Raw genomic sequence first — 14,083 nt, 5'->3', positions numbered from 1 at the left:
GCACCACAGAGCAATAATAAGGAACATGTGGACATAAATAAAAACAGCAGAGACTGAATATTGTACAACTCTTTATTTTACGTAAAAACTCAATTTGCTGATATTCTCATGAAAACAATTCCTGGTTCACAATTCCAGTGACTGGAAGGAGTAACAAACATATGAAAACATGTCAGTTTTTAATACTTTTTCTACCTCAAATTCAATCTTGCTGGTTATTGCGAAAGCCCCGTGTGAAGTGATGGTTTCTACGGCTGTCATGCAGTGATCAGCAGGTATATATATCCAGTCAAAAAGCTAAATTTCATATTTTCAAATGGGCTGCTTCGTTTTACAGCACAGCTACTGAGAAGGATCTAGCCTCGCCTTGTAGTGCTATCAATACATTTGTTGACTTAAGTTAAAGGGAGAGCTGTAAAAATCCACCACTGTGAAGGCACTCCCTAAAGTACTAACAAATCAGAGCCAGAAAGAAAATTATCCCCCCCACCTCCCTCCCAATACACTGGCACCACATCCAGGTCACGTCCCTTTGTTCACAAGTGTGTAAAAAACCGAAATCACTCCAGAGAACAATCCCATTGACAACAATGCAACAAGAGGAGCTACAAACAAAGCCAAAGAGGGTAGAACAGATACACTTTGAGAACTCAATCAAATCACAGACAAGGTTTTCCCATTTCTAGTCAATTATCCGAGTTGCAGAGGAATAACAGCAGGTGGAACGACTGTAAGACAATTCATAGGATGCCGAGAACAGAGAAAAAACTCATGCTTTAACCGAGGGCTCAATAAGAGAAAACGTGTCGTCTAATATTTATTACATCTCAAATGCTCAGGCTTTCTTTTTGGCAATATAGCGGAGCATTCTTTCCAAATCGGACTCGTTTTAAGGTCGTTCTGCAGGTTTTAAGTGAATTAACTCAATTATTCCTTTCCTAAGAACTTCTAAAGGCATTTAAAGTAATGGATGTTCCTCTTTTCACAGACACAAATCCTGGGAATGCTTTGTTTCGTCAACTATATATATATAAAAAAAGACAGACCCGGTCAAAAGAAAGACTACAAATGCTTACTAAAACTAAACCCCGTTCATCCTACTGATTGCTTGCATTAAGGGGGCCACCGTTAACAGGCATACAGCCACTGACGTAAAGCAGACTGTTCATCTGGAGGTTTGAGGGGTCACAGTATGATCTACATAACTAAATACTGAATGAACATTTTCTAAAATAAAACAACGAGTGTGTCTGGGTGGCGAGACAGTTAGCCGGGGTAGAATATGAGCGTCAGATATACATTCATCACAATATTCAGGTCAGATTTTTTTTTTTTTTTGCTGGCTTTTGATTTCACTTCAATTGAGAAATAATGGATGTTTCCAAAAAATAAAAACACTGAATACATGGCAACTGAACTAAGCAAGTCAGGGCAGAAAAAAGCACGGTGCGACAGGCGATGCAGTGAATCTTGGTGCCAACGTACATGACGGGATCAGAAAATGAAGTAAAACAATAAAGCTATCGATCACATGACTGGTGATCCTCTCACAGCATCAGTGGGGCTTCCACTGTCGCTCCATGCAAAAACACCGGACTCGAAGCAAAGGTATTTACACTCGTCCATCTGCTGCTTACAAAACAATATGCCTGGGCTGACAATAATAAAACAAAACAAAAATAAGCCTAATTCTCAAAGTGGAGAAAAGGGAGCTGCACTCTCACCCCCCAACCCCCTCCCACCGATGTAACGCAGTCCACCTCTCTGCTGGTGACTGACAGGATGTCTTCATTCTTTCCGTCAAATGTTGAGACCAAAGAATATATTGAACAGAATCATGATGATGGGATACAATTTTCAAATCGGGTGTGGTACTACGCAGCCACCTTGTTGTCCTTCTGGTGGAAAAAAACAACCACAAGGTTAGAAAAGATGTACCTTTTCTGCTCTTAAATACAATTCTATGCTGGCTTATTTACCCTGTATTCAAAATCAGAGAAATCCCGGCCTCCTCTGCCGCCCCTGAATGCGCCTCTGAAGCCAGGTGGGGGACCTCTCGGGGGCGCGAAGGAGCCTCTGCTCAGGGGTCGCCCTCTGCCGCCACGAGGCCCCATGAAGCCTCTGCCGCGGAAACCTCCTCTTCCTCGGTTGTGCCTCAGAGGGATGCCGAATGTCTCTGAGTTCATCCGTCTCTCCTCCGCCCAGGTGTTTCTCCGCTGGCTGAAACACAGGATAGAGCAGGAAACATAACGGTGACAAACGTACCTCAGAAAATAAAAATTAGACATGAAGGGGGGGGGGGGGGGGATATAGAGGTCATTTTGGCACAATGGTTTGCAACAGGGTAAGGGAGGTCAGATTTAATGACCTGTTACAGTAAAAAAAAGCTGAATTTCTCCAGGAGGAGGAAAATATGTGACGTACCTTGAGAAGCCTCTATCGCCCCCTTTACTAAAAGAAAGAAAACAAAGAGAGAGTTCATCAGTACAACAGACAGAATCATTCACACAGATTTCCTCTTTTCAGGAGAGAAAGCGTTCATCCCAGAGTGAGGACATGCTGAGGTACCTTAAATCATCAGCAGACAGGTTATCGAAGAAGGACTTGGTCTTGTCGTAGTAAGTGTTGCTCACAGCCTCTTCTTCTTCGTTGGTGGTGGTAGTGGTGGCGGTGGTTGTGGTGCCCTCGCTGGCCGGATGTTCTGCTGACTCTGCAGCTTCTTCTCCATTCAAAGACTTCTCAATCTTGTCGTCTGTCGGAAAAAATTCAGTCCAACATTAGAACCACCTTCAAAGACCATCCATCCACACATCTACTGTAGTCCTGTGCTTTGGAAAGCTTGCTGCCTCTACACTGACAGTACTCGGGTGTGTTGCAGCCGTACCTTTCAGTTTGAGTTTGTTCTGCAGCTCTTTGTCGATCTCATCCTTGTTGAACTGAGCGTTGGCGGTCTCAAAGTCAAAATCTTCTTCAAACTTCATCGCACCGTCCCGACGCACGTTCATTCTGCCTCTGCTGCGGTTTCCTCTGCCGCGGCCACGGCGGTTAGACTGAAGACCAGCTGAGAAATGACCAAATAAATACAATGAATAAAGCAGCAGGGCATGCTGTGCAGTCACAAATAGTGGTAAGCTCTCATCTATCAGAAGGAGTCTAGGAGTTGCTGTCAGTTCAATACATCACCCCGAATATGTGCCAACGCAATAAAAAAAAAGCAACAACCAGTAAGGTCACCAAAAGTAATACTTGGCGGCAAATCTTCTGCCGTCAGTGACTAGCTGTAGTCTAGACATATGCAGAGGCCAGGGTCCTTTCCTGGAAATGTCTGGCCAGACCTCTAAAAGTCCAAAAACCCTTTAAACTGATTGTCAGACCTTTAATCTCATTAATCTGTCACAATCTATCTAATGTGTTAGACCGCTTTAAGAGAACAGTGATGAAATACTAATGAAATCTAAGAGTGATGGATTAGAAATATTAAGAAGGCTTACAAAACTAGAATATGAAATACACATTTCAGATTTGTATTCTTTCGAAATTAAACCTTGACCATGTTGACAATCAGACTCCTTCTCTGTAAAACTTCTGCCCAAACAAAGTCAAAGTCATTGGTGAATATATAAAGTTGTAGCTCTCACCAGTGTAGCGCTTGTTGGGATCTCGGTTCTCCATAGCACCGTGTTCATGTTCTGGCTGTGACACTGTCTGAACCTCAGGAGCTGAACAGCAAAAGAGAATATTTTCAATTTTATTCAACTCAACTTAAAGTAGTATTGCCTTGGTAATGGTTGCAACTTTGTGAAATAACCATTAAGACTAATTTAGATATGGCACAGATTAAAATGTAATCTAAAAAGTGGTAAAGTGTCTTTACCACGTCTCTGCTCCAGGAGGTCGGGGGGCTTCTGGAGGCCTCCGGTGCTGCTGGTGGGTCTGGGCGCCGCAGTCGGCTGAGGCCTATGACCTACAGGAGCAGGGGGGGCTGAGGCAGAAACAGGTGGGGGCTGCACTGCCTGCTCCAGAATGGGACGTTTTTTCAAAGACTCCAGCTCGGGACTGGCGCGTCCTTCAGGAAACAAATTAAGAATACACTTTTAGATTTGGGTTTCTAGATTATTTTTTCCAACATTCCAGACAAATAGTTTTTTATTTATTCATAAAATAACAAACTTGTATCTGTCTGTCACTTAAATAAGGCAATTGTCCTAGGTCATATTATCATGTTGGAAAACATTTCCACAGTTTCCGGTGCATCCTGTGAGTCCAGGATGATAATAGACAGTTATTTTGAATAAGATCTACTCCTTACCTCCAGCAGATCCAAACGGCTGAGAAGCCAGGGTGTTAACACCGAACTGGCTGTACGGTGCCGGAGGGGCCTTGCTGAGAGGAGCATAGGGCCCCGGGGCCTGGAAAGAGGGCGGTGGTGCAACATTGGTGGATCCAAGTGACGACTAGAAAAATAATAACAGCGAGTTAAAACACATGAAAACAAAATTGTTGGGGAAGGTTTGATTATTGACACCATTAGAAATACTAGGGATGTTGACCGAAGCATTAGCTGCAGATTGAAGGTATTGTAGTGAACACATTTTGACAGAGTTGAAAGTGTTTTTTTATGTTTACTAGGCAAGTGTTTAAATCCTCAGAGTCAATGCATTACTCGCTTTTTTGGATCACCAGAATCTCAGCTCAGTTGTGGAACTCTGTTAGTGCTTCATGCTCAAAGTCAATTTAAATTTAATGTGCAATTTATGAGCTAGAATGTGACTGGTTCTGTTCTTAACTTAGTCCTTATAAGGTCTATTGTTTTGTCCTGGCATTAAAAGCACAGGTGTGAGCGATAACATTACTCAGTGATGGCTGCGTTATAATCAGGTGAGCCAGTTTCAGAGCACTGGCTGGAACGCTGCTTCACTGAGACTTTGATGAGATGAAGCAGAGCCATAATTAAATTGATCAGATATGCCTGTGCCTTTCCCACTGTGACGAGTCTGAATGTGTGAATAAAAAATGCCTTTTGGACCAGAGTACGGCATGTTTTGTTGTGCTACATATTGCTTTTCACAGCAATGTTTCTGAAAAAGAAAACTCACCAAACCAATGATAACTGTATAGAAAAGTTCCCTGACTTGTGAAACAAATAAAGCTTTTTCCACTGCAGGCATTTCAAGTTGTCATTGTAAGAAGAGCAAATATGTTACTAAAAACAGTAGCAGTGGATCTCCAGTAAGTTGGACAGTGAGCCAGTGTGCACAATGCATGCACCCTAAAAAAAGTTACCTGTCCTCAGCTTCCCTATGACTGAATACAAAATATACAGAATATGTTTAAAGTGCAGGAATGAAGATGAACTTACTTGAACTATAGCAGGGTCCTGAGGCAGGGAGCTAGTTGCTTTGGGCGGCTCACAGACTGTCAGGTCCTTTATGTCACTTCCTCGGAAGATGATGTACTCAAACACTTCATCCCGAGGAGGAATAGGCCTGTCAGTGGGCCGGTCCTCCGTGCCGAAAGAGCGCACTGTTGGGAAAATACAAAGGATGACTCACGTTAGAGATGCAACAAGTACTAACATATGCACAGAAAAACTGCGTACTCTAAGACTAATTGAATAATTTGTTGTGTATACTCGACAATTAAAAAATAAATAAAAATATGGAAATGTCCTGCTTTTCTCATATAGATGTAATTATCTTTTGAGTTTTAGACTGCCAAATGTAACCTTTCAAGACATCATCCTTGACATTGAGAAACTATGCTGGAGACCAAAATTAGACCAATTGTTTATTCATTTTAGATTAATGGGTAAAGAAGGTGGGAACCCCTTGTTCAAATGACATTACAATTTTCTAAAATGTCTTCTTATTTAGGATATTATTTTAGATACAAAACTGTATTATCTAAAAAATATGTGTGCGCACTGCACTTACTATGCAAATTCATGCACAATGTTATTGTTCAAATGAATGAGCCAACTCATCTCTGCAAGAAACATCTCTAAGTTTAAAAACAAAAAGAGTTGCAAGTTAAATATTTCCTAGTTTAAATTATCCTGTTTAGTGATCAAATATGTATCCAATAATACAATGTAGTTATAGTCGCACTTGAGTGACTTTCGATGACGCAGCTAGTACTTTACTAGCTTAGGAAATGACGTGTAATTTGTTTAATTTCTATGTTTTACGTCTGAGTTCACTTCACAAACGCTCAGAATAAAGCCTTAAATATAACCTAGAGTATAACCCGTGATTACACTTAAAACAACATACGTTTTCACGTAACTAAAGTCGTTTAAATTAAACGGTAAACCACTTGGTACTCAGTAATAAAAGGCAACATATTTACCGTTAGGCCAAAACACAAGGTAAACAAAGGACGCTGAGTGCTAACTAAGCTAACAGTTAGCTACTATGCTAAGCTAAAGGATGCTAACCACTTAGCTACAGGGTTAAGCTAGCATGGCTAACTGCGCTGAAATTAATCACGCTTTGCTTAATTTAACACGTTTATGCGTTCCTTACAACCCATTTAAGTACTACAGTCCACCTCTTGGGGTAGCTAACTTACCTTTAGCAAGAGCTACGGTCGAGTTTTCCGTATCAATGGTGTACAAAATTCCTTCATAACGGATCCCGGCCTTGGAGATTAAGCTAATTTTGCTCCCAATGTACGGCGTTCCTCCTCCGCTCATGTTGGAATATCTGGTTTTTCACGATATTTGACTGGATTTTCTTCGGTCAAACGAGATGTTTAGATGTTGTATTTATCAGAGCTGTTGTTCTTAGTCTACATTACACGAGAAAGGGTGAATTAAGCAGTGAATAAGCCTCGCTGGATGCAGGACAGACCTTTACCACGACATGGCCGATTTCATTTTCCTTCACCCGCCGCTGAGGATGCTGGGTAAAAAAATAGGCTGCGTCATATTCCTCTAAAGTCACCTCCTCTTCCTTCAAGTGTTTTATGGATTTTCTAAAAGAACATATATGAATATTATACTTTCCTTTTGTGAATACGGTCCTCCCCTAAAATAAAACTGTTAAAAAGAAAAAATCTGCATCCAATTATTGATGTTTTTATTCGAGAACATATGTAAACATCATATATTTTGTATACAAAAAAAATCACATCAGGGGTGGAATTAAATATAAGTTAAAAACACAATTAGTTTTGATTGCATTTTTATTCCTAGTTCTTGGTAAACATTTTCAAAATTACGTTTGGAGTTTCGACAAACGTTGTTTGACCATTCAACACTGACACCGAAGTATAATACCCAGTTCGACCCTCAGCAAATAACATTTATAAAAACAATATCACATATTTATGCCCTTTTTAGTGCATTTTTAAGATTATGTTTTGGATTTGAGAACAATTAATCTTTTTTTAAAAGGGTTATATTGAAACAACAGAGCATTTCTTTGTTTTTCTGGAAACAATCAATGGTTAAATAGTAAAACAACAGCAATGCCATAATTTGTAGGTTAAATCATGCTTTGGTGTCTCATTACAAGACACACATTTTGACCTAGGCTTCAGTTGCAGACAAAATACCTACACTATAAAATACAACACAATAAAATCATAAAATAAAAGTAAAATACCCAGGCTGAGTACATTCCATGAGACATACTTATAGATATAATAGTTTATTTTTTGTATTTCTTAGGCACATTTTGCCCCTCAATGTATATTTCTAGGGGCATTTCTTAGTGCATTATTGCACATTTCCCCGCACATTTAACCAACATTGAAACATTTTTTAAATCAGCTATAAATAAACTGTGTTTTAAATAAATGACCGTTCATGGAAAATACAACCAGGATGCCCCCCTCTTAAGGTGACGTCAGATTCATTCCCACAATGCATAGTAACACGCATGCGTACTGTAGTAGAAAAAAAAAGGAAAAAAAAAAAAGACAGCTATCTGTGATCAGAGATGGCGGACGCCTCCGACCCCCTGGAAGATATGCTGTTTTCAGAGGTGGATGAGAAAGCTGTGAGCGACCTGGTGGGCTCTTTGGAGTCCCAGCTGTCCGGACAAAGCAACCCTGGAGGAAAAGCAGAGGAAAACGGAGGCTCCGTGGCCCCCGCTAACCATCACTTGGGGAAAACGCTACCAGCTACACAGGAACAACAACAACAAGGACGGCGGTATAATAAACCCGAGATGCACCAGGACGCAAACTGCAAAGATAAAACTGTAACGTCTTCTCCTCCAGGATGCACCGGTTCCTTTACCGATCCTACCCCCACTTCTGCAGCCTGTGGCGGGTCGCAATCGCACGGAGCATCCCTCACAACACTGACCGCCTCTGGTGTGTCAACTTTGGCATCGACGCCGGGCAGCATCAGCACCACATCCAGCAAGGTGAGCCCGGGGAAACGCGTAAGCACGCCGAGGAGAAACGCTTCTGCTCGGATCAAGAGTTTGAACGGCGCCGCTATACCGACCAGGAGGAACAGCATCACGGGGGAAAACCTGAGCCCTCCCGTGGATGCAACTACACCAAACTCTGCTCCTCTGGCGGTGACAGCCTCTATTAATGCTTCTACTTTCACTGTATCTCATGCAAACATCCCTGCAGGACAGTCAGCTATTGCTCTGGACCGGGGTACTCCCACTATCGCTTTGCAGAGACTCCCGAGTCACATTGTGGCGAGCATAGCCCAAAACGGGACCAGTGTTTCGGCCTTGGTGCAGCAGGGTGCTCAAGTAGGATCCACAGAGGCAGCAGAAGCAGCTCCACAGGGCAACCACAGCAAAACACTCACAGACACTTCCAAAACAGACGATTGTCAGTCCAAAATTGTAATGTCAAGCCAGTCTAGTGGTGGTGTCAACTCTGTAATAAACTCCTCTGTTGTCACAACACCACCAACAACAACAACTACAACTACTATAACCACAGCAGCAGCTTCAACAACCACCACAACAACAGTAACCCAGCCTGTGAGCTCTGCAGCATCTACAGCAGGTTCTGCATGTGTGACTGCTCAGACTACATCAGTGACCAACACTGTGAGCATGATCAGACCCACAACCCCTTCCCAAACCCCTGCTATGATTACCCAGTCTACACCCCCTCGTCCTGGACTCGCAGCACCTCAGAGGATCGTGGCCCCCCAGCTGATTGTCAGACCGCCTCAGCAACAGACCACCATCCAGCTGCCCCCCGGGTTCACCATCCCTCAGGGTAAGGTTTGGAGGAAAGTACTGTGGGGTTCATTTTACTGTCCCACTAGGGGAAGTTTGATTTGCTGCAGAGTCAGACACAGAAATCTTCAATTCAATTCAGCGAAGGGGACAGTTCAAATAAAGGCAGATATAAAGAGTAGACTAACATAATAAACAAAGGTGCAAGCACAGGTTGAAAAAATCAAATCAAATAGGTACACCTCCATGGTAGAACTCGGTAGCAGCATCATAAAACGTAAGTGATCATATAAAGTGCAGCCAGGTTTAACATTGTAAAAACTGTGTATATTGCACATAAAAGGGTTATCACTCAACAGTGCTGGTTCACACTTCACCCAGCAGTTATCATGATATCATGACAACTGAGCCGTGCAAAATATTGTATTTACACTGAACATACCCAACAGCTCCATAACACAACAATAATAACACAATTCTGAACTGAAAAACAATACATAAGACAACGGAGTAATAAATACAACTTGTAACCTCAGTACACTAACTTTGAAGAGTAGGCATTCACGTTTGGGTGCCGAAACATATCGCCTTTTATGCTGATGTATTAGTACTGCTGTTGAACTTGATGCGTCACTTATGGAGGTGTACGTCTGTTTGCAGTATCATTTTTCATCTTGCATAAAAAAGCCAAGGATAAAAATATTTTACGAATCACCCTATTTTTTTTTTAGGTCTCCCTCGTATTTTGTAGTTCAATCATTTGCACATTGGGATGTTGACAGACTAGTTTAACTGTCACCTTATAGTCAGACATATTAAACACACCAACTATCAAGTAGCAATGTCTGGTTTCGGTTCTTAAAGAGGCCCTGTTATGCAAATGTTCTGGTTTCATATGAGTATGTAGTTCCTCACCTGGGACATGTCATGCTTAATGTTCAAAAAGCTCTTTATTTTTCTCATACTGCCTGTGCTGCAGCACCTTTTTTTCACCCTCTGTCTGAAACCAGAGCCCAGTCTGCTCCGATTGGTTAGCTGGCCGGCTCTGTTGTGATTGGTCAACCGCTTAGAGATGTCCCGCCCCTTAGAAAATGTGACGGAATATGTCAGAAGGCGGGAGAAAACACATCAACAAGTTGACGTGATAACAGGGCTAGCATCCCTCAAAAGCGCCCAGGATCCATTTAGATGATTCAGGCTGAAGTTTTTCTCGAGTTTCATAAATATAACACACTGACCTTTATTCCTCACTGTGTTTCGAATGTTGTTTAACATGAATGCCGCCCAGGAGAGTTCAGTTTAATAAGCGGAGAGCTGTTGCCTTCACTTTTGGTGTCATCTGTAACGAAGTTAAAGTTAGGGACGCACAGTTTTATTTATTTTAATTCACTTTGCTGTGAATCATCCTGCTGTCCGGGTACGATGTGAAAAGACGTTTTGTTATACAGTAACAAACTTCTCCTTTAGGATTTTAGCCTCTGCTGACCATTTACATGCACAAAAACCTATAACTACAGGAAAGGGAAACCCCCAAAAGGCCTAATAGGGGCTCTTTTTACATTATGGAAATCCTACAAAGATAAACAAATGTGTTGTAAAACTTTTATTTTGAACTGACCTGACGTAGCCTTTTGGAAGAGCAAAGAGTCAGTGTAATTCACTCATGATCTCAGCTTCAACTTGATTCCTCATCCGTAGACGTTGTGCAGTAGCCTGAGATGCAGCAAGATTTAGATCTGATTTCTTATTTTGAAGAAGTTTTGTTGTTGTAGGGCAAAGAAATGAACTACAACTGTGTTATTATTATTGAATCAGTAGACAAACCCTTTCAAGCTGATAGCATTAGTACTAATACGCCACTGTTTCTATTGTAGTATATATATTGAAGTACACTGTAATACAATCATATGTTTATATAAATATTGTTCTCTATTTTCTAATCTTTTATTGGACTTTTTACTTTCCCCTTTTTATGTTTGTATATAAATAATATATTAATTGTATTGAATCTTTTCATTGCATTATTTCATACTAAACACATCTTTTCATTATGTTTCATTTTATTTGTATTTACCCATATTGCTTTATTTCATTAGAATCAGAATCAGAATACCTTTATTTGTCCCACAGAGGAGAAATGTTCATTAGTACAGCAGAAAGAGCCAAAGACCGCTCAATATCACACCCAAGATACAAAAACTATATACAAGAAGCACACAATGGACAAAATACACAAACATAGACCTGAAAAACCATTCTGAGTATAGCAGCCATGGTATATATTGCAGTTATTAACACAACAAGGGGGTGCTATAGTCAGTGTTGTTATATGTGGGGGGGTCTACCGAGGGCCATGATGGTTATAGAGTCTGACCGCTGCAGGAAGGAAGGACCTGCGGTATCTCTCCGTGAGACACCGTGGGTGCAGCAGCCTGTTGCTGAAGGAGCTGCACAGTGCGGACAGGGTGTCCTGGAGGGGGTGGGACACATTGTCCAGCAGGAAGGACAGCTTGGCTGCAATTCTCCTGTCTCCCACCACCTCCACAGTGTCCAGAGGACTCCCCAGCACAGAGCTGGCCTTCTTTATTAGTCTGTTCAGTCACCTCCTGTCAGCAGTGTGTTTAATGTGTGTTTCAATGGAATTTAGTAAAATCATACACCGTGCGTCCTCAATTATTGACGGAAATGGTCAGTAGAAATACAAACCTGCCATCCAAACCCATTATAAAACATATGAAATATATTTGGCTTGAATACCATTTATTGACTGACATGCTAACCTTACATAGAGCTGACGCTTTCGTCCAAAGCTACGGACAATTAGTGGCATCAACCATGAAGATGGTAATTCAAAACAGCACAAATCCTGCAGGAACATTTGCTTAAAATAAGCCAAACATTTACAAGTGCTTCACATTCAGGTGAAAACCCAAATAATGGTTAATACATTTCTTCCTGAGGAGAACATGGTTGTCAATACGGAATATCATCACATCCGTATTTAGCTCTGAACCGAGAGGACTGAGTGTTTTAAAACGTGTTTCAAAGAGATAAATATATGTGCATTCCCCTGTCAACACTGTTCCCTCTGATGACGGTCCTCTGCAGGGATGGTGCTGGTGCGCACGGAGCTGGGTCAGCTGGTGATGGTTCCTCAGCAGGCGTTGGCCCAGGCCCAGGCTCAGGCCCAGGCTCAGGCTCAGGCTCAGGCCCAGAACAACATCTCTCCACGGCCCGCCACCCCCACTACAGGAGCCCCCACCTTCAGAGTGAAGACCCCCCAGGTGAGCCTGCAGGACACACACCTGCCACCTATAGACTTTCATTAGTACGACCCCCACTGCACCACCATGGTTCTTTACAGCAAGGCAAAAGAACTGAGGTCTTTCCTGAATGAGTTCTAGGTTTATCTTCAGGGGTTTTTCTAGAAACATTTAGTCGTATATTGCACCTCAAACAACAAATACATCCAGAGTTCTGCTTTTTTAACTTCTTCTCCAGAAAAAAGGAGAGTAAAAGAAAGGATGTAATTCAGAAATCTCAGTTTCAGTGTCAGCCTGCTGCCTGCCACACCTGACATCCATCCCCTATTTATTCTCCGTAAAAACAAAGCTGTCTCTGCCGGCTGACCAGACTTCTGACACCATCTTCATATTTCTGGAGGAATTATACAGTTTTTAATGAACAGAAGTATTCATCACTTGCTCCTGTTAACCAGTTTAGACAAAACCCTGATCTTCACCTTCTCGACTCCTCCAGTTTATTTTTCTCAAAAAAAGGGGAAATGCAATGACTAATAAACTTAAAAGAAATGACACGATATACGAGAACAGCTGGATGAACTGTAAATCATTTCCTGCCAGATTGTGTTGATGTTGTAACACTACATTACAACATTTGAGAATTAAGTTTGTGTCTCTCTTTGGCCCGATGGAAACCCCTTTTGAGTGATGCATGGATGACCTATGCAATGGATTTTGGAATATTTCAGAAAATAAGCTCTTTGGCAAACACACGTTTATGTTACGTACACGTTTTGTTCAGCAGGCTTACATTTAATATTTGATATTGTAATTGAATATTCAGTTATATCAACACTTCATAAGTATAGGCAAGTGAATTCCACGCAGCACAAACTACACGATGCGAAACCATCTGGCAAAAATAGACTACACATGTAAAGATCATTTATTTTGTGTGAGTAGAACAATCAAACACATATTAAAGACACAGTTTGATGTCTGCTTCATAACACGGCATGATTTGAGACAGTTTGAACCGTACAATTTCTCTAGAAGGCTCTGTGAATGCAGCCGCTTTGGTTTTAAAATCTTTACTAGGCTCTTAAAACTAAAATAATGGGACAAAATAAACAAAAATCTGATGCAGTTTGAAATGTATCAACGGCCAACTGGATATAGAAATAGGTTTTCAATTTAGGGATACTTTTAATCCCTAGTTTAGAGAGTACTACAGTAGAAGTAGATTGGTAAATGTAGTAGTTCATTGGTACTACTTTATTCCATGTTCAATTTTAGGTCGTTTTTTATAGTACTGTAAACTATACAGCTAGGTCCTGCTCCTTCAATCTTTTACTTCCCACAATGCAAAGGGCATACACCTCTGACTTCCTTGTATGTGAGCAACTATGACTAAAATAAACGACATTAGTTCTGCATATTTCTGAGGAGTTTTGCAGATTTCTGTCAATGTTAAAACCATAACTGGTGACCTTTTATAGGTCATCCGTAAAACTGACGTAATTATCTGTGTGTCTCACACAGTGGATGTTGGGTGGGCAGCTCCTCATTAAGTGAACAGCTGAGCTCTACCCCCTTAATTGGTAAGTGATTAATATGTTAAACCGTGTAATTATAAGGAATGAATATTCCTGATCATTTTACGTATAGATTAAACTGAGA

General features: G+C 41.3%; 2 protein-coding genes across 7 annotated transcripts in view; one reads left to right on the top strand and one right to left on the bottom strand.

Annotated features, from left to right (window-relative positions):
* Positions 1 to 58: 58 nt before the first annotated feature.
* Positions 59 to 6,905, bottom strand: lsm14ab (LSM14A mRNA processing body assembly factor b). Of its 2 annotated transcripts, none has more exons than XM_063881538.1 (10): positions 6,571 to 6,905; positions 5,360 to 5,523; positions 4,310 to 4,454; positions 3,875 to 4,066; positions 3,639 to 3,719; positions 2,885 to 3,061; positions 2,569 to 2,752; positions 2,425 to 2,451; positions 1,980 to 2,220; positions 59 to 1,895 (listed from the first exon to the last, which is right to left on the bottom strand). In XM_063881538.1, the coding sequence occupies exons 1-10, from the start codon at positions 6,692 to 6,694 to the stop codon at positions 1,875 to 1,877; spliced, it is 1,356 nt and encodes a 451-aa protein (XP_063737608.1). In that variant the 5' UTR covers positions 6,695 to 6,905; the 3' UTR covers positions 59 to 1,874. The 2 variants fall into 2 exon arrangements, with proteins under 2 accessions (XP_063737608.1, XP_063737607.1); XM_063881537.1 differs by having other exon boundaries at positions 59 to 1,898; positions 6,571 to 6,904.
* Positions 6,906 to 7,920: 1,015 nt separating this feature from the next.
* The window catches only part of LOC134863758 (transcription initiation factor TFIID subunit 4), a 93,846-nt gene continuing 87,683 nt past the window's right edge, over positions 7,921 to 14,083 (top strand). For all 5 annotated transcript variants that reach the window (XM_063882423.1, XM_063882422.1, XM_063882420.1 and 2 more), the window contains exons 1-2: positions 7,921 to 9,201; positions 12,270 to 12,445. In XM_063882423.1, coding sequence (XP_063738493.1) covers positions 7,944 to 9,201; positions 12,270 to 12,445 — 1,434 coding nt within the window. In that variant the 5' untranslated portion in view covers positions 7,921 to 7,943. The remainder of the gene's footprint in view (positions 9,202 to 12,269; positions 12,446 to 14,083) is intronic.

The sequence above is a fragment of the Eleginops maclovinus genome, chromosome 4, assembly GCF_036324505.1.
Source record: "Eleginops maclovinus isolate JMC-PN-2008 ecotype Puerto Natales chromosome 4, JC_Emac_rtc_rv5, whole genome shotgun sequence".
NCBI lineage: Eukaryota > Metazoa > Chordata > Actinopteri > Perciformes > Eleginopidae > Eleginops > Eleginops maclovinus.
Note: the sequence above shows the minus strand (reverse complement) of the source record. Positions and strands in the feature narration are given on the sequence as shown.